Raw genomic sequence first — 25,127 nt, 5'->3', positions numbered from 1 at the left:
GCACCATTCTTTAGATGCACATTGGGCGTGAGTTTTTATAAAATCACATACACTTTGCTTGGACAGATAAATGCAGCGGATTTTCTGCCCCCCAAAAAGGAGCAGAAAAAAGTGCAGTATTTACACTACATCTAGAAGCGAATATTACCTATTTAGTCAAATGCGACATGCCACCATTATTTTTCAAATCAGTATTGAATCTGAAAGAAAAAGCTCGGTATTCCTCTGTACGCTTCTGATTTTATGTAGAGGTAAAGTAAAGGTCCTATATACCAATATGGCAACTTATTAGGGCTCCTAAATAAAGCGGGAACCAGAAGATGCCAACAATAGCCTTGTTCAAGAGGTCTGGCTCAAAAACAGTTCCCATTCTCCTTATAGGATATCTTAAGATCAGACATAAATGTATATTTCATGATGTGTCACATTTAAGGATGATGCACCTGTACATTTTTCTAACATTTAAAAACTTAATTGGACAGACCCTACATATCAAAACTGTCTGAAAGGAAATTATCTTTCTTGCCCATAGCAACCAATCAAAATTCAGCTTTCATTCCTGGAACAGCTCAGGTAAAATTAAAGCTGCGCTGTAATTGGTTGCTATGGGCAAGGACAGCAAAGGACAATTTGGATAAATCAGACCCCAATGATTGTGTTTTTGAAGTTGTCGCTAAAATCTAACTCATGTCCAATACAAAATAAAAAGGATAAATAATCTAAAAATTTGATTTAAATATTAGTTAACTATGAAATATTAAAAGTGATGAGATGAGGCCACATGGGAGAAGACTGACTAGAAGCGATATCTGACATTACAGTAATTCAGTTTGGCTTTTCAATATCAAGTATTATTTTACTCACTAATAAGTATCTGTGACAGAAATCACAGAAATCAATAAAGATTAAAAGAAAACAAAAATAAAGTCACGCTAAATGCCTCAGAGCTAATATCATCATTGGATTTCATATGTAGGATATTCAGTATACATTTTACCCCTTAGGCTATGTTCACACCTCATGATTTTTTTTGCGTCACAAATCTGCAGCAAAACCTGATCTCACAAGGGAGGTTTGCTGCAGATTTTTCTTGCAGTTTGGTGCTTTTTTCAGCGTTTTTTCAGCGTTTTTTCACTGTCCCTCTGTTTCTTTTTATGCATGTACATAAATTTCTGTAAAAACAAAAGAACCCCATTCTATTTTGCCACCAAAAACACTGAAAAAAACGCTGAAAAAATGTTACCTGCGTTTTGGTGCGTTTTTGGTGCGTTTTTTTCACCACCCATTGCTTCCTATGGGTGAAAAAATGCTGAAAGAAATGACATGCTCTAGTTTCCAAAAACCCAACCAAGACTCAAAAAAAAAAATATGTATGAATAGAGAATTCTAGGCAGCTGAAAATTTTGATAAAAATCTGCAGCAAAAAACACTGAAAAAACCATGATGTGTGAACATAGCCTTAGTGATCAGGCAATTCTTTTTTAAATCTGACATCTGTCCATATGTGGAAATATCCCAGTGATTTTAAGATTTTTTTTTTTTTTTGCAACACGTCATATTTTATGATGATAAATTTAGGTCGATATTTTTTGCATTTATTTATAAAAATATCAGAAATTTGACAAAAAATTCTAAAAATTAACAATTTTTAAACTTTGAATAATTATTCCTTTAATCCAGGTAGTCATACCACGCAAAATAGATAAAAGGGAACCTGTCACATCTTTTTTCGATATTAAACTGCCTCCAATGTCTTGCTAGTGATGTGAAGGGAATCTGTCACCCACCTGGGACCTATCAAACCTCTAATATGGGCATTCAGGTGATAGAAATGTGAATCTATACTTACCTGTATGGCCCATATTAGAGGTTTGCTTGCTGTGAAATACCTTTTTATTAAATTAGTTTTGACAAGCTTCCTGTCCGGGGGACACAAAGAAATCCTCACCTATTAACTTAATTTCCATATCCCCCCCCCCCCTGCCCTGTGACGTGCAGTTCCCGGCCGGATCCCTCGCCTGCCCAATTTACCTTGTACGGAAGGTGCAGTAATCCCTGCCATCTGTGTAGCCTTGTGGAGCAGGAAACTTGTGTGCAGTCGCCAGTGAGTAACAAGTTTCCTGCTCCACAAGGCTACACAGAGGGCAGGAAGAAGAGCGCCTTCCGTACAAGGTAACGCATTTGAACATGCACACTGCTCGAGATTGTGAAAGCTGTAAAATTCACAGGACTGATAAGAGCAGCACGTCAGGAGCTGAAAGGCTGGGGTAAGATGGTAAGCAGCTAACTGCTATATAGAAATCAATGGTGTAGAGAGAGAAGTGGAAGGGATTTTAGGAGTTAACTCCACTCTTCGAATGTAGCTACTGCACACACTAGGCCAGGCTCTGGGCAGGGTCTGGTGGTCTATCTAGCTGGAAACAAGCTGTGCACTATGTAAAATAAAAGCTTACAGCTGGTGAACAAAAGCAGATAGAAAAAGGAAGTAAATTGCAAACTTTCTTATTTTCATGCTCTCTAGCTAATTATAGCTATTTATAACTTGAGAATACCCTTTTAATAGAATGACCCCAGCACTATGGATTTTATATAAGAGCTTAACATCTTTAAGGTATGCATTTGGTGCACATTAACATAGCAAACAAATTACATAAATAGTCTTTCACTTCCTACCTGAGCAGACGACTCCAGCATCATTTTTATGAGTACGGTTGTGTCTTTTTATCCATCAGTGGGAACATTGCATTATAGAGTTTGTGGCGTTTCAGAGAAAGCAAACTTAAAGAAAACCTGTCATTAAGAATTTATACCCCAAGCTAAGAACATGTACGTAAAGGCTCTTTAAAGCTGATCAAATCCTTACTTTGCTTGTAAAAATCTGCTTTGCAATTTTGAGAAGTCCAAAGTTGAAATTGTATGCTAATGAGTTGCAAGTGCAGTGGGTTTCAACATTGCACTTACAGCTCTTCTGCCATCTTTGCCTATTTCTCACCCGCATCGTCAGTCTGATGTTAGACTGACAGGACACTTCTGTTTCAGTGACCTGTCAGTCAGAGGCAGGCAGTGGGCAGGGACTAAGGAGAGGGGCAGGAGAGCTGCAAGTGCAGTGTCCAGCCCCACTGCATTTGCAACTCATTAGCATACAAATTCAACTATAGATTTCTGCAAAACAGCATAGTGAATTTCTGCAGGCAAGGAGAGGATTAAATCAGTATTAAAGTGCCTTTTTCAAACAGCATATGCTATTATTTTGGAGTATAAAATCCTGATGACAGGTACTGTTTAAAAACCAGGCAAGGACCATGCCACTCGTCTTTTTAGATTATGATGAAGGTCTCCAGGAGCCGGATCAGGAGAATCTGCTACTTGGACTAGTCACCCAAGTTACAGTTACTAGCTGAATGTTGTAATTCCCACTAGTTAGGGGCCGGTCCCCTTTGCGGCCAGATCCTTCCACGTCCTGGTAGATTTGGGCGTACAGGTGGCCTCCAGCACTTCCTGCACCCCTAGGATCCCCTAGTTCTTTCTGGAGCCTTCCTCTCTGCTCCTCTCCTCTCTTCAGTCTCACCTCCTGGGCCTCTCTCACTCAGGCTCGCTCCTCCGGAGCAGAGCTCCTGCAGAGCTCCTGCTCCCACTACTTCTCCTATCAGACTGATCTGTCCTTTCAAGATTGTTCCCTCTTTTATATCCTTCTTCTCACGTGCTCCCCTGAACTTCTTCCTACTCCTACACGCACTACATGGTTCCGCCCTCCAGCCAGGGACCAGGGACTGTGTTCTTTCTAGGAACAATCTCGCCCTGCCCTCTGAAGTGGAGTGTAATGTATGCAAGTGGTTGGGTCCCGGGCAGTACTCCATCCTTACCTGAGAGTGAGATACCACACCTCTGGGTGAGATGCAGTACCTCTGTGGTGACTGAACCCTCAGGGGTGCCACATAGTTGTTCCTGCCCACCACAACTATGAGTATATGGCCAAAAATTATGCACGCCAGAACACACTGTGACTCCATCTGCATCATTATAGCCAATGGCCCCATCATCGGTTATACCCACATCTTGTCTTGCAGGGGTTAGGACGTAAGTCCCAAAGGAGCCACTTGATGTAGTAGCAAACGCTATGTGAACCCTGAATAAGGCCACGTTCACATATTCAGTATTTGGTCAGTTTTTTACCTCCATATTTGTAAGCCAAAATCAGGAGTGGAACAATCCGAGGAAAAGTATAATAGAAACATGTCACCACGTCTGTATTTATCATCCACTCCTGGTTTTGGCTTAGAAATACTGATGTAAAATACTGACTGTGAAGAGGTGGCCTTGTTCTAAGACTATTGGACTAATGGAAGCAGAGCAGAGTCCCCGGCTCTAAGAGATGTTTTATTAGTGATTTACTTGTTATGTTTGATAGAGTTCAACCTGTTCGTCAGTATGTGCACTAATTTCACTTGTAAAATGTCAAGCATTCAAGTAATCTCATTGGTGATTTGTTTGCTCATCAGTTCAACTTCAAGAGTCAATGTTTCCATTCAGTGACAGTAAGCAGAGGAAGATTGCTAAAGGTAAAAGTAAATTCTGCTAATCTCGTTAATATCTCAGGGATCGTAACCACTTTACAGCCTGTGGTGTATTAGTACTCACCAGGCTGCCCCCCCCCATTCAGCGCGGGCTCCAGCTCTGAGCCCACACTGATTATTACAGCTGACATGTGCCCGCAACAGCCGCGGCTGGAATCGCGATCCACCCGCGGCTGTTAACATGTTAAATGCCGCTGTCAATCTATGACAGCGGCATTTAACATTGCCGCGCCGGAAGCGCGTCACTTACCACGTCCATCAGTGACCCCGTCACATGATCGCGGGTCACCGATGCATGGGCATGACAACCCTGGGTCTACAGCAGACCCCAGTGGTTGTCATGTAAAGATCGCTATGAGCGCCACCTAGTGGTCGGCGCTCATAGCACAGGAGCATTTCTGCTACATAGAGGTGATCTGCTCATCACCTCTATGTAGCAGAGGCGATCGGTCACTTGCTGCTTTTAGTCTCCTATGTAGACTATAAAAGCATGCAAAAAGTGAAAAAAAAATGTTTTTAAAAATATTAAAAAAATTTAAAAAATATAAAAGTTTAAATCACCCCCCTTTCGCCTCATTCAAAATAAAATAAAAAATACGCATATTTGGTATCGCCGCGTTCAGAATCGCCCGATCTATCAATATAAAAAAAGAATTAATCCAATCGGTAAACGGCGTAATGAAATAAAAATTCTAAACGCCAGAATTACGTTTTTTGGTTGCCGCAAAATTGCAATAAACTACAATAACGGGCGATCAAAACATCGGATCTACCCCAATATGGTATCTATGAAAACTTCAGCTCGGCGCACAAAAAATAAGCCCTAACCCGGCCCCAGATCCAGAAAAATGGAGACTCTACTGGTCTTGGAAAATGGCGCCATTTTTTTTTTATTTTTAGCAAACTTTGGAATTTTTTTTCACCACTTAAATAAAAAAGAACCTATACATGTTTGGTGTCTACGAACTCATAATGACCTGGAGAATAAGATGGACATGTCAGTTTTAGCATTCAGTGAATGTGCTAAAAAAAAATCTGTGGTATTGCACTTTTTTTGCATTTTCACCGCACTTGGAATTTTTTTCCCATTTTCCGTACACGATATGGTAAAACCAGTAATGTCATTCAAAAGTGCAACTCATCCTGCAAAAAATAAGCCCTCACACAGCCATATTGACTAAAAAATAAAAACGCTATGGCTCTGGGAACAAGGGGACCAAAAAACAAAAATGCAAAAATGGAAAATCCCAAGGTTGCCAAGGGGTTAAACTATTGTTCTAACAGCCACTAGTCCCATTGCGTGAATGGGAACAGTAGGCGCAGTGGAGTCATCACCACAGGGGGTCTCACCTGCAGTCACCAGTCATGAGCTGCTGAAATACCCTTCACTCTTAGGCTATGTGCCCACGATGCAGAAATGCTCTGGATTTTTCCTGAGCGTTTCTGCATCTCCCTGGCAGAAAAAACACATGCGGATTGTACATGCGGATTTTACATGCATTTTTTCAGCCACAGACAAGCGTTTGTCACGCGTTTTGCACATGCAATTTCGCATGCGGGATGTCAAGCGCTTTCCAAGCGATTTTAGCATCACTTGGAAAAGTGCTTGACAACTTGGTCACGCTATATAAATCCATGCAACCGGCATGGATTTTATATAGTGTGACCAAGTTAGTTAAAAAAAAGAATAAAAATGGTAAAAAATTAAAAAAAAATATTAGGCTGCGTGCCCACGATGCGTTTTTCAAGCGCTTTTGCTGCGGAATTTCCGCAGCAGAAACGCTTTTAAAACGCTTGGTAATACGTGCCCCATGGTCCCCAATGACAATCCTCATGTTCTGTACACATGCTGCGGAATTTTCTGCAGCGGATTTTCTGTGTGGAAAAATCCGCAGCATGTCCATTATTTGTGTGTTTCCGCATGCGGATTTGCCTACTCAATGGATGTAAAATCGCTTCAAAAACGCGTGTTAAAATCCGCATGCGTTTTTACTGGCAAGGACATGCAGAAATGCTGCGGAAATTTTCTGCTTCAATTCTGCATCGTGGGCACATAGCCTCATACTCACCTTCCGATGTCCCCCGGTCTCCTTCTCCCGTCTCCCCGGCGGCTCGCGATGGTCTAAAAGGACCTTCCATGACGTCATTTAGTCATGTGACAGGTCACGCGACCGCCGCTGTCAGTGGTTGCGTGACCCATCACATGACTAAATTACGTAATGGAAGGTCCTTTTAGACCATCGCGAGCTGCCGGGGAGCCGGGACGCATCACTAAGGAGACCGGGGGCCATCAGAAGGTAAGTATAATGTTTTTTTTTATTTTAAATTATTTTTTTTTACAGGTACTTTGGTACCCGGGTCTGGAGGAGAGTCTCCTCTTCTCCAGACCCGGGTACCATCCGCACATTGAATCACTTAATATTCACATGTGCACATGTAGTCATGTGGATATTAAGCGATTCAATGCAAGTCAATGGCGGCAAAAACACAGCGATTACGCAAAATAATTGGTAGTGCTGCAGATTTTTCCATAATGATAATCCGCAGCGGAAATTTCCGCAGCATGTGCACAGCACATGCGGATTATCATTGGGGAACATTACAGACCTTCTACCAAGCGTTACTAAGCAAATCCTGAAAACATGACCGGTTGGTGGGCCTTGACGACTGGTGTTGGGGAACCCTGGTCTGGATGATGGGGGACTGTGACTACAGACTATGCTGGCACAAAGGCAGTGGAACTACTGTCCCGGGAAGGGAATATTGTGGACTGAGACAATTGTATTTTGGACATTTTAACTGGAATTGCTGTATTACCATGGATGTAAAGTTATGTTCACAAATTATGTTTTTTTAAGCGTTTTTTGAGACCTTTTTTATGCAAATTTTCAGCTGCATTTTTCAGTACCAGCAAAGTCTATGAGATTCCAGAAATCTCATACACACATCATGGTTTTTTTTTTTGTTCAGGATTTTACTCTTTGCATGTTTTTTTTAAAGATAGAGCATGTCACTTCTTTCAGCGTTTTTTCACCCATTGGAAAAATTGGGGAAGAGGCTGCATTATACTCTGTGGGGGAAGAGGCTGCATTATACTCTGTGGGGGAAGAGGCTGCATTATACTCTGTGGGGAAGAGGCTGCATCATACTCTGTGGGGGATGAAGCTGCATTATACTCTGTGGGGGAAGAGGCTGCATCATACTCTGTGGAGGAAGAGGCTGCATCATACTCTGTGGAGGAAGAGGCTGCATCATACTCTGTGGGGGAAGAGGCTGCATTATATTCTATGGGGGAAGAGGCTGCATCATACTCTGTGGGGGATGAAGCTGCATTATACTCTGTGGGGGAAGAGGCTGCATTATACTCTGTGGAGGAAGAGGCTGCATCATACTCTGTGGGGGAAGAGGCTGCATTATACTCTGTGGAGGAAGAGGCTGCATCATACTCTGTGGGGGAAGAGGCTGCATCATACTCTGTGGGGGAAGAGTCTGCATTATATTCTATGGGGGAAGATGCTGCATTATACTCTGTGGGGGAAGAGGCTGCATTATACTCTGTGGGGGAAGAGGCTGCATCATACTCTGTGGGGGAAGAGGCTGCATTATACTCTGTAGGGGAAAAGGCAGCATCATACTCTGTGGGGGAAGAGGCTGCATCATACTCTGTGGGGGAAGAGGCTGCATTATACTCTGTGGGGAAAGAGGCTGCATCATACTCTGTGGAAGAAGAGGCTGCATCATACTCTGTGGGGGAAGAGGCTGCATTATACTCTGTGGGTGAAGAGGCTGCATTATACTCTATGGGGGAAGAGGCTGCATTATACTCTGTGGAGGAAAAGGCTGCATTATATTCTATGGGGGAAGAGGCTGCATTATACTCTGTAGGGGAAAGAGGCTGTGACGCACCCCCTGGGCCATATTCTTTTAGGGGGAATATCCGGAGCCGGATCAGATGGGGGTTGTAGTCTTCCGAGTGGCTGTGACCCGGTCCGTGCCCAGGGTGTCAAACTCAGTTGTATGTGGCAGTCCTACAGATGTTATTAAGTTCTTTATTGTAGACTACGCCACCCGTTGTATTGCGGTCACTATGGCCGCCGCTGCAGCAGGGTCCGCTGAGGCTGATGGTGTAGGTGCAGCTTGTGATGGTATAACCCCCAACGGGTGGGGTATAGCCTCAGGGGGTCAGGAGCAGAGGATGGGGGTTGTGGTGGTGCAGCGTAGATGTTAAAGGAAGACAGAGTCGGGTTATGCAGTTTAGGGTATTTACTCACTGCTGATGTTCCGGTCACTCCAGCTTCAAGTGACCTCCCGAGCCGTGCTGCATCCACCAGGTCCTGGATCCAGCCAACCCCCAAGCAAGTCCGGAGCGTGACCCTGAGCCCTCCTTCTGTCCTTTCTCTGGCCGTCCCCACTAGTGATCCACCCAGGTCCAGCTCCCTCGGGCCTTCTGTTGGGAGACCCTTGGCCTTGGGTTCCCTGACCCTCCACATGGTATGCCTTCGTGGTGGATATGGTGGGTGGCCGTGGCAGACGCTGCCCACGGCCTCCGGTCTCTGGCTGGGGTGTGTTTTTGCCCCCACCAGCTTGGGTTCCGGTACCCTGATGCCGACTCTTCACCCGTGGATTGGATTTGGGGTCTTAGAGTCCTTTCTTCTGTTTCCCCCTCTGGGTCTCTCCTTCTTCTCCTCTCTCTCTCTCTGGGGCTTCTCTGCTCCTCCTCTGCTTCTTAATCTGACAGACTGACCCTGTTCTCTGATGGTGCCCACCTTATATACACCCTCTATGTGTGAGCTCAGGTGACCAGCACCCAATGAGCTCCTATCTTTACCCAGGCTGCTCCCCCTATCTGCCCCTACACTACTTGGGATGTTCCACCCCCCTCCCACTCCAGCCAGGAACAGACTCGGTCGTACCTGCACATTTCTAAGTGGGAGTACCGTCGGTCTGCTCCTCGGAAATGGGATGTGTGTAGTGCATGCAGCCTACCGAGCTCAGATCCATACTCCATCCTTACCCGGGAGTGGAATATCACACCTCTGGGTTGAGGTGCAATACCCCTGTAGCAGCCGAATCCTCAGGGTGCTACAGCTGCATCATACTCTGTGGGGGAAGAGGCTGCATTATACTCTGTAGGGGAAGAGGCTGCATCATACTCTGGAGGAAAAGGCTGCATTATATTCTATGGGGGAAGAGTCTGCATTATACTCTGTAGGGGAAAGAGGCTGCATCATACTCTGTGGGGGAAGAGGCTGCATTATACGCTGTAGGGGAAGAGGCTGCATCATACTCTGTGGGGGAAGAGGCTGCATTATACTCTGTAGGGGAAGAGGCTGCATCATACTCTGTGGGGGAAGAGGCTGCATTATACTCTGTAGGGGAAGAGGCTGCATTATACTCTGTGGGGTAAGAGGCTGCATCATACTCTGTGGGGGAAGCGGCTACATTATACTCTATGGGGAAGAGGCTGCACTATACTCTATGGGGGAAGAGGCTGCATTATATTCTATGGGGGAAGAGGCGGCATTATACTCTATGGGGGAAAAGGCTGCATTATACTCTATGGGGAAGAGGCTGCATTATACTCTATGGGGGAAAAGGCTGCATTATACTCTATGGGGAAGAGGCTGCATTATACTCTACGGGGGGAAGAGGCTGCATTATACTCTATGGGGGAAGAGGCTGCATTATACTCTATTACTCTATGTGGGGAAGAGGTGCATTATACTATATGTACTATATGGGACTCCATTATTCTCCATCAAGTACTATGGGGAGTGCATTATACTATATGAAGGACTATAGGGTGCATTATACTATATAGAGGACTATGAGATGCATTATACTATATGGAGAACTATGGGGTGAATTATACTATATGGAGGACTATGGGGTGCATTATACTATATGGAGGACTATGGGGTGTATTATACTATATGGAGGAGCATTATACTATATGGACGAGCATTATACTATGTGGAGGAATACGGGGTGTGCATTATACTATATGGAGGACTATGGTGTGCATTATACTATATGAAGGATTATGGGGTGTATTATACTAAACAAGCAAAATGCTGTCTTTTCATCGAGTGATTAGATTGTTTAAGCCGGAACAAAAATCATTGTTCTGAGCAGCACATCGCCCGTTGAAAACTGTAGACAATCTTCCTCAGTCGGTGTAAAGAGGCTGGGAAACAAGCATCGAATGACTTCAATATCGATTACACTTGTTTATCGACCTGAACTCAGCGCATTTAAATACAACCGAAATGTTTCTGTGTGATGGTGCAATATATCAGCATTTGGGGCCCAGTTTAAACTTGTGTCCAGGGCCCCACTTTGTCTAAAACTGGCCCTGCCTTTAGCTGTCCATAGTAATGCATTGTTCACACAATATTTGCAGTACTTTGTCAATATTTACATCAGTATATGTAAGCCAAAACCGGAGGTGGGTGATAAGTGCAGAAGTGGTTTAGATTATACTTTTCCTCTGATTGTTCCACTCCTGATTTTGGCTTACAAACACTGATGCAAAATACTGACCATATACTGAACATGTCAACATGGCCTTATGATGTATTTCAAATCCCTTTACTATTGGGTCAGCCACTGCTAATTAACCTGCAAACTATAATAGGAATCTAAAATTGTGTATATTTATAATAAAGCTGTGATTTGCATTTCAAACTAGAGGGAAGTGATCTAGTTTTAGGAGTCATTGGAGTAGCATGTAGTATTTTTTATGACGCTATGGTTGATAAGGAGAACATGCAAATGCCCCGTTTGTCATTAATAAATAGTACTAAGTTAATTATATGCTGAAATACCAGTTCTTGGGGGAAAGCAATTTGACCTTGCTCTTGTGGTGAAAGCGACACTGTACCGGTCTGTACTTGAGTCTGTGACCAGAGCTTGTCAGAGTAGACAATGCTATACCTTCAACACTTGTCAAATGCCTGTCCAAAATAAGAGCTTTCCATCACATGACCTGCTAAAAAGTTCTTCCTAAAGATCAAAGCTGTCCTCTATATGTCAGACAGCTGGGGTCCCCACTGATCCAGAGAACCGAGCTGTGGATCCAAGGAACCGACTCTCTAGAGCTTTATCTTGAATGGAGCAAAGGTTTGCAACCTCCTCTCCATTCATCATTCATGTGACTGCTGGAGGTCAGGCATGTGCACCTCCTTTCCATTCAAGATGGGATTCTGCAGAGCCTAATTTTGGGGATTTAGAGACCCATTCTAAGAATCTCTGGGAGCAAGCAATTTTGTGAATAATCTTTTAATCACTGATCGCAGCATGAATCTGCCCATATTGGTAAAACGTGTTTTTTGCCTTTGCATTGAATAACATCTTTCACATTCTGTCAGCTTCTAAAACTTATTGGTGGGCAGCTCCACGAGTAACTCTCATCAAAGACCTAAGTGTGAGCAGATAACTATCACTCTGTTTAAGGCCCCGTCACACTTAGCGACGCTGCAACGATCCCGACAACGATACGACCTGTCAGGGACCGTTGCTGCGTCGCTATGTGGTCGCTGGTGAGCTGTCAAACAGGCAGGCTCACCAACGATCAGGGGAGCAGCGACATCGTGGAAAGAATCTTTCCACGATGTCCTGCTCCGGTTACCAGCCTGCTGAAGCAGGAGCAGGCTGGTAACCATGATAACCAATGGGTTACTAGGTGCGCGTGTGCCCCTAGTAACCTGATGTTTATCATGGTTACCAGCCTGATCGCTGCTCCCGCTGGTCACACACAGCGATGTGTGCTGACCAGCAGAAGGGCAACGACCAAAAAATGGTCCAGGACATTCTGCAGCGATCAGCGACCTCACAGCAGGGGACTGATCGCTGCAAAGTGTCACACATAGCGACATCGCTGGTGAGGTCGCTGTTGCGTCACCAAAACCGTGACACAGCAGCGATCTCGCTAGCGATCTCGCTATGTGAGATGGGGTCTTTAGTTTGCAGTATAAATACAATGTTAGTGTGAAGACTCTTACAAATAATGCCTTTCCTTGGCAGACAGACCCTTATAATTTGATCTACATGTTGGCTTAATAATAAATATAACAATAATGTAATTCAACTATTTTTCAATATTTAATGTTTTCAAATATTTTACATTTGTGATACACATGAGATTGCTTCAAATGTGCAATATAGATACCTGACATGTAAGTTTTAAAGAATACTTTGAACATTGCCACAATATATAAATCTGTAGATTATTACACTTCAATGCATGTTTTACTTACTAGATAAAGTCTGCGCATCTGTAAGGAGGGAAAAGGTAAAAAGCCATCAGTAGTCTGCTTGTCTAAGTTATTAGAGAAAAGATGTATTGTTAATAATTAAAGGGGATGTCCATTAGTTTGATATTGATGACCTATTAGTAGGCTAGGTCTTTAATACTAGATCTGTGGCGGTTCAACATGCAGAACTTCTCTTGTTTTAAAAATCTGACACAAAATGAAACCCAGATGGACCCTTTAATAATCAATGAGGATCGCATGGTTCTGTTTGCATCAGTGAGGCAATGGTTTCATTTTGGACATTGCTTCCATTTGTCTTTTTCCAAATGGATCAAACATATGAAATGTCTGAACGGAATATCGTCTAACATGCTTTTGTAGAACAAAGTCTCACAATCTTTGCCATACCAACAACACAACATCTATGTTGATAAAGGTGACACATGCTGCATAGAAAAGGAACCCTCATGCATCAATATTAATAAATGCTTCATTTTGTGAAGATATCTTCATATTTGTACAATAACTATCAGCTAATGTTAGGTCATTGAAGTTTTTTAGCAATCTAAAGTCTTTAATTTTTTAGCTATACTTGCTTCAAGAAGTGATCATAATCATGTATTGGGCAGTTTCATCCCTGATCCTTCAGCCCACAGAATTGCTCAGCTGTAGGGCTCATGCAGATGACCATATTTTTGGTCCAAGTGCGATTCGACAAATTATCGGATCACAATTGGACCAATGTTATTCTAAGGGGATGTGCACATGTCCGATTTTTTTCTTTGGAGAGAGTCGGTCCGAGAAAAAAATCGCAGCATGCTCGATTAGCATCCGACATTCTGTTCATGCTTGGCCATACCAATCAATGAGTCAGTGGAAAAAATGGATTGTACTTGGATGACATTTTAGGTCAGTCTCATTTTCACGGACAGACAAAATGGAGAAGAAGGAGAACATTTTTTTTCCCGTCTTGTACTCATCCGAGAAAATTGGATCACATGCTGAGCAAACTCTAATAAGTGTGTGACAGATGAGAGAAAGTACTGCCATGTTACCCTAGTTTTAGGCTCCGTTCACACACAATGGTCATACTTTGGCTTCTAGCTGTAATAGCCTTGAGTCAATACAGTCAATTTACTTTTTCCCTACACAATCATTTAATCTTGCAGAGAAACAGCTGCGTCACTTGAAAAGCTACATGGCCATTACGATAGGCCAAGCGGAATTGCATGTGTTACAGCAATTTCCCTTCAAAATTAGTGATTGTATAGGGAAAAAGTGAAAAGACCATGCTAAGCAACATAAAAACAGCATGCTATCGTCTGCTCTTTGCCTAGGAGACTGGTTGCTTCTGATGGACCGCAACGATGGCTGGTAACTCTGGCAATAAACTGATGAGGCAAACCCTTTAAAACTAGATAAAATATAATATAATATTAGATTTTACAGAACAACTAACAAAAAAAATAGTCTTGTCTCACCTAGAGTAGAGGGAAGGTTCAAGATAAGCTGCACAAGGCAGAGTGCTATGGTCAATGGCTGCATTATACTCTGTAGGGGAAAAGGCAGCATCATACTCTGTGGGGGAAGAGGCTGCATCATACTCTGTGGGGGAAGAGGCTACATTATACTCTGTGGGGGAAGAGGCTGCATTATACTCTGTGGGGGAAGAGGCTGCATTATACTCTGTGGGGGAAGAGGCTGCATCATACTCTGTGGAAGAAGAGGCTGCATCATACTCTGTGGGGGAAGAGGCTGCATTATACTCTGTGGGGGAAGAGGCTGCATTATACTCTGTGGGGGAAGAGGCTGCATCATACTCTGTGGAGGAAAAGGCTGCATTATATTCTATGGGGGAAGAGGCTGCATTATACTCTGTAGGGGAAAGAGGCTGCATCATACTCTGTGGAAGAAGAGGCTGCATCATACTCTGTGGGGGAAGAGGCTGCATTATACTCTGTGGGGGAAGAGGCTGCATTATACTCTGTGGAAGAAGAGGCTGCATCATACTCTGTGGAGGAAAAGGCTGCATTATATTCTATGGGGGAAGAGGCTGCATTATACTCTGTGGAAGAAGAGGCAGCATCATACTCTGTGGGGGAAGAGGCTGCATTATACTCTGTGGGGGAAGAGGCTGCATCATACTCTGTGAAGGAAAAGGCTGCATTATATTCTATGGGGGAAGAGGCTGCATTATACTCTGTAGGGGAAAGAGGCTGCATCATACTCTGTGGGGGAAGAGGCTGCATTATACTCTGTAGGGGAAGAGGCTGCATCATACTCTGTGGGGGAAGAGGCTGCATTATACTCTGTAGGGGAAGAGGCTGCATCATACTCTGTGGGGGAAGAGGCTGCATTATACTCTGTAGGGGAAGAGGCTGCATCATACTCTGTGGGGGAAGAGGCTGCATCATACTCTGTGGGGGAAGCGGCTACATTATACTCTATGGGGAAGAGGCTGCATTGTACTCTGTGGGGTAAGAGGCTGCATCATACTCTGTGGGGGAAGCGGCTACATTATACTCTATGGGGAAGAGGCTGCATTATACTCTATGGGGGAAGAGGCTGCATTATATTCTATGGGGGAAGAGGCGGCATTATACTCTATGGGGGAAATGGCTGCATTATACTCTATGGGGAAGAGGCTGCATTATACTCTATGGGGGAAAAGGCTGCATTATATTCTATGGGGAAGAGGCTGCATTATACTCTACGGGGGGAAGAGGCTGCATTATACTCTATGGGGGAAGAGGCTGCATTATACTCTATTACTCTATGTGGGGAAGAGGTGCATTATACTATATGTACTATATGGGACTCCATTATACTCGATCAAGTACTATGGGGAGTGCATTATACTATATGAAGGACTATAGGGTGCATTATACTATATGGAGGACTATGAGATGCATTATACTATATGGAGAACTATGGGGTGAATTATACTATATGGGGGACTATGGGGGGCATTATACTATATGGAGGACTATGGGGTGTATTATACTTATGGAGGAGCATTATACTATAAGGACGAGCATTATACTATGTGGAGGACTACGGGGTGTGCATTATACTATATGGAGGACTATGGTGTGCATTATACTATATGAAGGATTATGGGGTGTATTATACTAAACAAGCAAAATGCTGTCTTTTCATCGAGTGATTAGATTGTTCAAGCCGGAACAAAAATCATTGTTCTGAGCAGCACATCGCCCGTTGAAAACTGTAGACAATCTTCCTCAGTCGGTGTAAAGAGGCTGGGAAACAAGCATCGAATGACTTCAATATCGATTACACTTGTTTATCGACCTGAACTCAGCGCATTTAAATACAACCGAAATGTTTCTGTGTGATGGTGCAATATATCAGCATTTGGGGCCCAGTTTAAACTTGTGTCCAGGGCCCCACTTTGTCTAAAACTGGCCCTGCCTTTAGCTGTCCATAGTAATGCATTGTTCACACAATATTTGCAGTACTTTGTCAATATTTACATCAGTATATGTAAGCCAAAACCGGAGGTGGGTGATAAGTGCAGAAGTGGTTTCGATTATACTTTTCCTCTGATTGTTCCACTCCTGATTTTGGCTTACAAATACTGATGCAAAATACTGACCATATACTGAACATGTCAACATGGCCTTATGATGTATTTCAAATCCCTTTACTATTGGGTCAGCCACTGCTAATTAACCTGCAAACTATAATAGGAATCTAAAATTGTGTATATTTATAATAAAGCTGTGATTTGCATTTCAAACTAGAGGGAAGTCATCTAGTTTTAGGAGTCATTGGAGTAGCATGTAGTATTTTTTATGACGCTATGGTTGATAAGGAGAACATGCAAATGCCCCGTTTGTCATTAATAAATAGTACTAAGTTAATTATATGCTGAAATACCAGTTCTTGGGGGAAAGCAATTTGACCTTGCTCTTGTGGTGAAAGCGACACTGTACCGGTCTGTACTTGAGTCTGTGACCAGAGCTTGCCAGAGTAGACAATGCTATACCATCAACACTTGTCAAATGCCTGTCCAAAATAAGAGCTTTCCATCACATGACCTGCTAAAAAGTTCTTCCTAAAGATCAAAGCTGTCCTCTATATGTCAGACAGCTGGGGTCCCCACTGATCCAGAGAACCGACTCTCTAGAGCTTTATCTTGAATGGAGCAAAGGTTCGCAACCTCCTCTCCATTCATCATTCATGTGACTGCTGGAGGTCAGGCATGTGCACCTCCTTTCCATTCAAGATGGGATTCTGCAGAGCCTAATTTTGGGGATTTAGAGACCCATTCTAAGAATCTCTGGGAGCAAGCAATTTTGTGAATAATCTTTTAATCACTGATCGCAGCATGAATCTGCCCATATTGGTAAAACGTGTTTTTTGCCTTTGCATTGAATAACATCTTTCACATTCTGTCAGCTTCTAAAACTTATTGGTGGGCAGCTCCACGAGTAACTCTCATCAAAGACCTAAGTGTGAGCAGATAACTATCACTCTGTTTAAGGCCCCGTAACACATAGCGACGCTGCAACGATCCCAACAACGATACGACCTGTCAGGGACCGTTGCTGCGTCGCTATGTGGTCGCTGGTGAGCTGTCAAACAGGCAGGCTCACCAACGATCAGGGGAGCAGCGACATCGTGGAAAGAATCTTTCCACGATGTCCTGCTCCGGTTACCAGCCTGCTGAAGCAGGAGCAGGCTGGTAACCATGATAACCAATGGGTTACTAGGTGCGCGTGTGCCCCTAGTAACCTGATGTTTATCATGGTTACCAGCCTGATCGCTGCTCCCGCTGGTCACACACAGCGATGTGTGCTGACCAGCAGAAGGGCAACGACCAAAAAATGGTCCAGGACATTCTGCAGCGATCAGCGACCTCACAGCAGGGGCCTGATCGCTGCAAAGTGTCACACATAGCGACATCGCTGGTGAGGTTGCTGTTGCGTCACCAAAACCGTGACACAGCAGCGATCTCGCTAGCGATCTCGCTATGTGAGACGGGGGCTTTAGTTTGCAGTATAAATACAATGTTAGTGTGAAGACTCTTACAAATAATGCCTTTCCTTGGCATACAGACCCTTATAATTTGATCTACATGTTGGCTTAATAATAAATATAACAATAATGTAATTCAACTATTTTTCAATATTTAATGTTTTCAAATATTTTACATTTGTGATACACATGAGATTGCTTCAAATGTGCAATATAGATACCTGACATGTAAGTGTTAAAGAATACTTTTAACATTGCCACAATATATAAATCTGTAGATTATTACACTTCAATGCATGTTTTACTTACTAGATAAAGTCTGCGCATCTGTAAGGAGGGAAACGGTAAAAAGCCATCAGTAGTCTGCTTGTCTAAGTTATTAGAGAAAAGATGTATTGTTAATAATTAAAGGGGATGTCCATTAGTTTGATATTGATGACCTATTAGTAGGCTAGGTCATTAATACTAGATCTGTGGCGGTTCAACATGCAGAACTTCTCTTGTTTTAAAAATCTGACACAAAATGAAACCCAGATGGACCCTTTAATAATCAATGAGGATCGCCTGGTTCTGTTTGCATCAGTGAGGCAATGGTTTCATTTTGGACATTGCTTCCATTTGTCTTTTTCCAAATGGATCAAACATATGAAATGTCTGAACGGAATATCATCTAACATGCTGTTGTAGAACAAAGTCTCACAATCTTTGCCATACCAACAACACAACATCTATGTTGATAAAGGTGACACATGCTGCATAGAAAAGGAACCCTCATGCATCAATATTAATAAATGCTTCATTTTGTGAAGATATCTTCATATTTGTCCAATAACTATCAGCTAATGTTAGGTCATTGAAGTTTTTTAGCAATCTAAAGTCTTTAATTTTTTAGCTATACTTGCTTAAAGAAGTGATCATAATCATGTACTGGGCAGTTTCATCCCTGATCCTTCAGCCCACAGAATTGCTCAGCTGTAGGGCTCATGCAGATAGCTGTATTTTTCGTCCAAGTGCGATTCGACAAATTATCGGATCACAATTGGACCAATGTTATTCTAAGGGGATGTGCACATGTCCGATTTTTTTCTTTGGAGAGAGTTGGTCCGAGAAAAAAATCGCAGCATGCTTGATTAGCATCCGACATTCTGTTCATGCTTGGCCATGCCAATCAATGAGTCAGTGGAAAAAATGGATTGTACTTGGATGACATTTTAGGTCAGTCTCATTTTCACGGACAGACAAAATGGAGAACAAGGAGAACATTTTTTTTCCCATCTTGTACTCATCCGAGAAAATTGGATCACATGCTGAGCAAACTCTAATAAGTGTGTGACAGATGAGAGAAAGTACTGCCATGTTACCCTAGTTTTAGGCTCCGTTCACACACAATGGTCATACTTTGGCTTCTAGCTGTAATAGCCTTGAGTCACTACAGTCAATTTACTTTTTCCCTACACAATCATTTAATCTTGCAGAGAAACAGCTGCGTCACTTGAAAAGCTACATGGCCATTACGATAGGCCAAGCGGGATTGCATGTGTTACAGCAATTTCCCTTGAAAATTTGTGATTGTATAGGGAAAAAGTGAAAAGACCATGCTAAGCAACATAAAAACAGCATGCTATCGTCTGCTCTTTGCCTAGGAGACTGGTTGCTTCTGATGGACTGCAAAGATGGCTGGTAACTCTGGCAATAAACTGATGAGACAAACCCTTTAAAGCTAGATAAAATATAATATAATATTAGATTTTACAGAACAACTAACAAAAAAAAATTGTCTTGTCTCACCTAGAGTAGAGGGAAGGTTCAAGATAAGCTGCACAAGGCAGAGTGCTATGGTCAATGGCTTCATGATGACTGATGAATGAACGAGCACACAAGTCTTTATATAGATAAGAAAATAATTGTTGGCAAATCATGCTAATCCTTTAAAAAAGCAGGAAGTTTATATATTGAGAGATGTACTCAATGTTAACATTTTCCTTGTCTTAGTTCCCAGTAAACACTCCTATGTTGGCAATGAAGTTTCCCTTCAACTTGTTCCGTCCAAATTACTGTGTGCAATAATTGAAAAGACGTCAAAAACATAAACAATAACATATAGATAATACATATACATCATTAAAAGCTCTCACATAATGGAAAAACCCAATAAGGAACTTTAACTCATTAAGTTGACAACTTGTATTCTATAGTCCCAGTCATACAGCCCAGGTCTCGATAAAGTGCCAACTCACATGTGCTCCTAATGCTCTGCTTACTTCCTTCTCAATAGGAACCATGCACATAATTATCTTTTGTTTGACAGTTTTCTCCTGTGAACACTCCATACAGTAGGTATAAGACAGATACAGCGGGTGAAATCAGTATTGAACACATCATAAATTTTCGAAGTAAATATATTTCTAAAGGTGCTATTGACATTCTTGTCAGGTGTCGGTAACAACCCATCCAATTCACACAGGCAAATAAATCAAATCATAGATGTCCATAAGTTAAGTTATGTGAATAATAAAAAATGACACAGGAAAAAAGTATTGAACACGCTGACTTAAATTTAATTAACACTTTGTACAAAAAAATTGTTGGTGATGATAGTGTAACGTGGAGCAGGGTGGTAGCCATGGCCGAGGTACTTGTTTTCCACGCCCCAGCACCCTACAAGAAAATGGGGGTCCTGGCTGAGTGTGTGGACTTTAGCTTTGGTGGCGATACGTCCTTGCAAATCGCATGGTGACAATGTATACAGCCAACCAGGGCAAAGAAATATATTAACTTAGAAAATTGGTGACATGTTCAATACTTATTTCACCCACTGTATGCCAATGGAAAATTTGCATTATTATTTGTTGTCTGTCTGCAAACAAACTTAATAGTTTTTTTTCTAACATTAACCCCTTCACCCTCCGAGCCGGCTTGCCCGTTCAGTACCAGGCCAAATTTTACAATTCTGACCACTGTCACTTTATGAGGTAATAACTCTGCAACGTTTCATCGGCTCTCACTGATTCTGAGAATGTTTTTTCTTGACATATTGCACTTCATGATAGTGGTAAAATTTCTTTGATATGACATGCATTTATTTGTGAAAAAAATGGAAATTTTGTGAAAATTTTGAAATGTTTTTCATTTTCAAACTTTGAATCCTTATGCCCTTAAATCAGAGAGATATGTCACACAAAATAGTTAATAAATAACATTTCCCACATGTCTACTTTACATCAGCACAATTTTTATTAGGAAGTTTTAAGGGTTAAAAGTTGACCAGTGATTTCTCATTTTTCCAACAAAATTTACAAACCATTTTCTTTAGGGACCACATCACATTTGAAGTGAGTTTGAGGGGTCTATATCACAGAAAATACCCAAAAGTGACACCATTCTAAAAACTACACCCCACAAGGTGCCCAAAACTACATTCAAGAAGTTTATTAATCCTTCAGGTTTTTCACAGGAATTTTTAGAATGTGGAAGAAAAAATTAACTTAACTTTTTTTCACAAAAATTTAACTTTAGACCCATTTTTTTTTTTTTTTCACAAGGGTACCAGGAAAAAATGGCAATATCCCATATGTGGGGGAAAAACACTATTTGGGTGCATGGCAGGGCTCGGAAGTGAAGGAGCGCCATTTAACTTTTTGAATGCAAAATTTGCTGGAATAATTAGCGGATGCCATGTCATGTTTTGAGGTCCCCCGGTGAGCTTAAAAAGGGAAAAAAAACACAAGTGACACCATTTTGGAAACTAGATCCCTCAGGGACCTTATCTAGATGTGTGGTGAGCACAGAAGTTTAGAACATTGAACCGTGAAAATAAAAAAATCACATTTTTCCCACAAAAATGTTTTTTTGACCCAAATTTTGCATTTTCATAAGGGTAACAGGAGAATTTGCACAATACAATTTGTTGTGCAATTTCTCCTGAGCATGCCAATACCCAATATGTGGAGGAAAACTACTGTTTGGACACACAGCAGGACTTTGAAGGGAAGGAGTGCCATTTGACTTTTTGAACACAAAGTTTGCTGGAATAATTGGCGGACGCCATGCAGCATAGGGAGAGCCTCTCAGAGCCCCTCATGTGCCTAAACAGTGGAAACCCCAAACAAATGACACTATTTTGGAAACTAGAACCCTCAGGGAGCTTATCTAGATTTGTGGTGAGCACCTTGAATCCACAGGTGCTTCACAGAAGTTTAGAACATTGAGCCGTGAAAATAAAAAATTCACATTTTTTTCCACAAAAATGTTTTTAGCCCCAAATTTTGCATTTTCATAAGGGTAACAGGAGAAATCGCACAATGCAATTTGTTGTGCGATTTCTACTGAGCATACTGATACCCCATTTGTGGGGGAAAACCACTATTTGGGCACATGGCAGGACTCAGAAGGGAAGGAGTGCCATTTGACTTTTTGAATGCCAAATTTGTTGGAATAATTAGCGGATGCCATGTCGCATTTGGAGAGCCCCTGATGTGCCTAAACAGTAGAACCCCCCAAAAAGTGACACCATTTTGGAAACTAGACCCCTCAGGAAACTTATCTAGATGTGTGGTGAGCACCTTGAATGCCTAGGTGCATCATAGAAGTTTATAATGTAGAGTTGTGAAAATAAAAAAATCATATCTTTCCCACAAAAATGTTATTTTAGCACCATTTTTTTTATTTTCACAAGGGTAACAGGAGAAAATGGAAACCAAAATTTGTTGTGCAATTTCTCCTGAGTACAAAGATACCCCATATGTGAATTTATCTAGATGTATGGTGAGCACCTTGAACCCACAGGTACTTCACAGAATTTTACAACGTTGATCTGTGAAAATGAGAAAAATATATTTTTCCCACAAAAATGTTGTTTTAGCCCCCAATTTTTTTCCTTTTCACAAGAATAGCAGGAGAAAATGGACCCCAAAATTTGTGTGCAATTTCTTCTGAATATGCCGATATCGCATATGTGGTAAAAACTACTTTTGAAGCACAGGGAAAAGTTCAGAAGGGAAGGAGTGCCATATTGGAGTTCATATTTTGCTGGACTGGCCATGTCACATTGGCAGAGCTACTATGATGCCAGAACAGCAGAACATCTCATAAGAGACCTCATTTTACAAACTACACCTCTCAATTAATTCATCTAGGCATGCAGTGAGCATGTTGACACTACATGTGCCTCACAGAGTTTTAGACTATTGGGTGGTGAAGAAAGAATAATTACATTTTTACCACCAAAGTTTTGTTTTAGCCCCAGATTTTACATTTTCACACTGGAAAATGGGTGCAAATGGCACCATAATTTGTCACACAGCTTCAGCTGTGATGTAATGTAGAAATGCCCCATATGTGGCTGTATAATACTGCTTAGACTCCAGAGGAACGGAGTGCTATTTGCCTTCTGCTGAGCAGAGTTTTCTAGAATAGTTTGCTTACTCCATATGCAGATCCCCTAGGTGCTAGAAGAGCAGAATTCCACCTCAAGTGACCCCACTTTGGAAATTATACCCCTTTGGGAATTTATCTACTGGTGTAGTGACGATTTTGACTCCATGGGTGTTTTCCAGAAACAAGCAGCAGTGGAAGTTGCTGAGTGAAAATTGCAAACTGCCGTTGTAGTGACCAGTACATTGTAGTGACAATATGTTGTATTGGCCAGTAAGTTGTGCTCAGCTCATGCTTCTGGAGACATGCACCCATAAATTAGGCTGGTTCTCATCATACAGAAATGCCAAACATGTGGACATTAACTGTAGTTTAGGCACACTATGGGGCTACGAAGGGAGGGGGACATTTGGAAATTGAGCACAGAATTTGTTCCATTTCTTTTGGGGGGCAAGGCCCATTTTGCTTTTCCAAAGCCTTTGTGCTACCAGTAACGTAGAAGCCCCCTATATTTCCGTTAACAGATGACGAACCTGAGTGGGGACTTGCTTTTTTTGTGGATTGAGTCAAAGCTTTTATTGTGATCCAAAATGTTCTGTAAAATGTTTTGATTTATCCTGTGCTCTATGCTGAGCACTGATATTGGGGTTTCCATTTAAACCTCCGAGTGATGTAATTCAGAGGAAACTCCCGAGGGATCTATTCACTATAATGAGCCAGCAGAGTTACACTGGACTCTGTCTGACCTCTGTTCAGGGTTGTCCTTTTTTTTCTGAGGTGCACAAAACTGTGGCCGACGGCACTTTTACGAACGCCTAATAAGGCCAGATGGTGTCCACATTGCCTACATCTGCCTCATTATAGGGAATCTTCCGCCAGGGGTTTCGTCTGAATCACGTATTTCAGAGATTTATATGGAAACCCTGGTGTAAGTGTTCAGCGCAAAGCGCAGGATAAATGTGCGCTGAGCCTTACTGCAATCTTTGGGAGGCCGAATGCACAAATCAACAGCAGGTGAAGAATTGGTTTTATTTATTTTTTTACGTCATTCCTCATGTGGTATAGGTGATTAGACGACCTTATTTTTCGGGTCGGTACGATTACAGCGATACCAGATTTATATTGGGTTTTTATGTTTGGCTGCTGTCTAACTAAATATGCTTTTTTTCGCAAAAGCTAGTTTTTGCATCACATTTTGAGAGGTATAATTTTTCCATATTTCGACCGACAGAGTCATGTGAGGGCTTGTTTTTTGGAAGGCAAGTTGATGTTTTTATTGGTACCATTTTCTGGCACATGACGTTTTTTGAACGCTTTCTATTCCGATTTTTGGGTTTTTTCATTCTGTCCCGCATATGGTAAAATTGCTAAGGCAGCTTTACTTTTGAATCAGAACGATTACAGCGATAACACATTTAGATCTTTTTTATGTTTTGGCGCTTTTACAGAAAACTATTTTGTAGAAAAAATAATTATTTTTGCATCGCTTTATTCTGAGAGCTATAACTTTTTTATTTTCCCACTCACAGAGCTGTTTGGCAGCTTGTTTTTTTGCAGGACAAGATGATGCTTTTAGCGGTATCATTTTTATCGGTAACAACCCATCCAATTCACACAGGCAAATAAATCAAATCATAGATGTCCATAAGTTAAGTTATGTGAATAATAAAAAATGACACAGGAAAAAAGTATTGAACACGCTGACTTAAATTTAATTAAGACTTTGTACAAAAAAATTGTTGGTGATGATAGTGTAACGTGGAGCAGGGCGGTAGCCATGGCCGAGGTACTTGTTTTCCACGCCCCAGCACCCTACAAGAAAATGGGGGTCCTGGCTGAGTGTGTGGACTTTAGCTTTGGTGGCGATACGTCCTTGCAAATCGCATGGTGACAATGTATACAGCCAACCAGGGTGTTATGTTCT

At 42.0% G+C, this 25,127-nt stretch overlaps 1 protein-coding gene across 13 annotated transcripts in view; it reads right to left on the bottom strand.

Moving 5' to 3' along the window:
* LOC141273442 (scavenger receptor cysteine-rich domain-containing protein DMBT1-like) overlaps window positions 1-19,718 on the bottom strand; it is a 253,334-nt gene extending 233,616 nt beyond the window's left edge. For 4 of the 13 annotated variants that reach the window (XM_073685267.1, XM_073685271.1, XM_073685268.1 and 1 more), the window contains exons 1-3: window positions 19,619-19,718; window positions 18,140-18,157; window positions 12,833-12,850 (exon numbers count right to left, since the gene is read on the bottom strand). In XM_073685267.1, coding sequence (XP_073541368.1) covers window positions 12,833-12,850; window positions 18,140-18,157; window positions 19,619-19,682 — 100 coding nt within the window. In that variant the 5' untranslated portion in view covers window positions 19,683-19,718. Of the gene's footprint in view, window positions 1-12,832; window positions 12,851-14,310; window positions 14,375-18,139; window positions 18,158-19,618 lie in introns of those variants that run through there. The other 9 variants (XM_073685269.1, XM_073685273.1, XM_073685277.1 and 6 more) reach the window with 4 other exon arrangements.
* Window positions 19,719-25,127: the final 5,409 nt, after the last annotated feature.

Source organism: Phyllobates terribilis, unplaced genomic scaffold, assembly GCF_046119375.1.
Source record: "Phyllobates terribilis strain yellow unplaced genomic scaffold, ASM4611937v1 Scaffold_5__5_contigs__length_657084704, whole genome shotgun sequence".
Taxonomy (NCBI): Eukaryota; Metazoa; Chordata; class Amphibia; order Anura; family Dendrobatidae; genus Phyllobates; species Phyllobates terribilis.
This window is presented reverse-complemented; position numbering and strand designations above follow the sequence as displayed.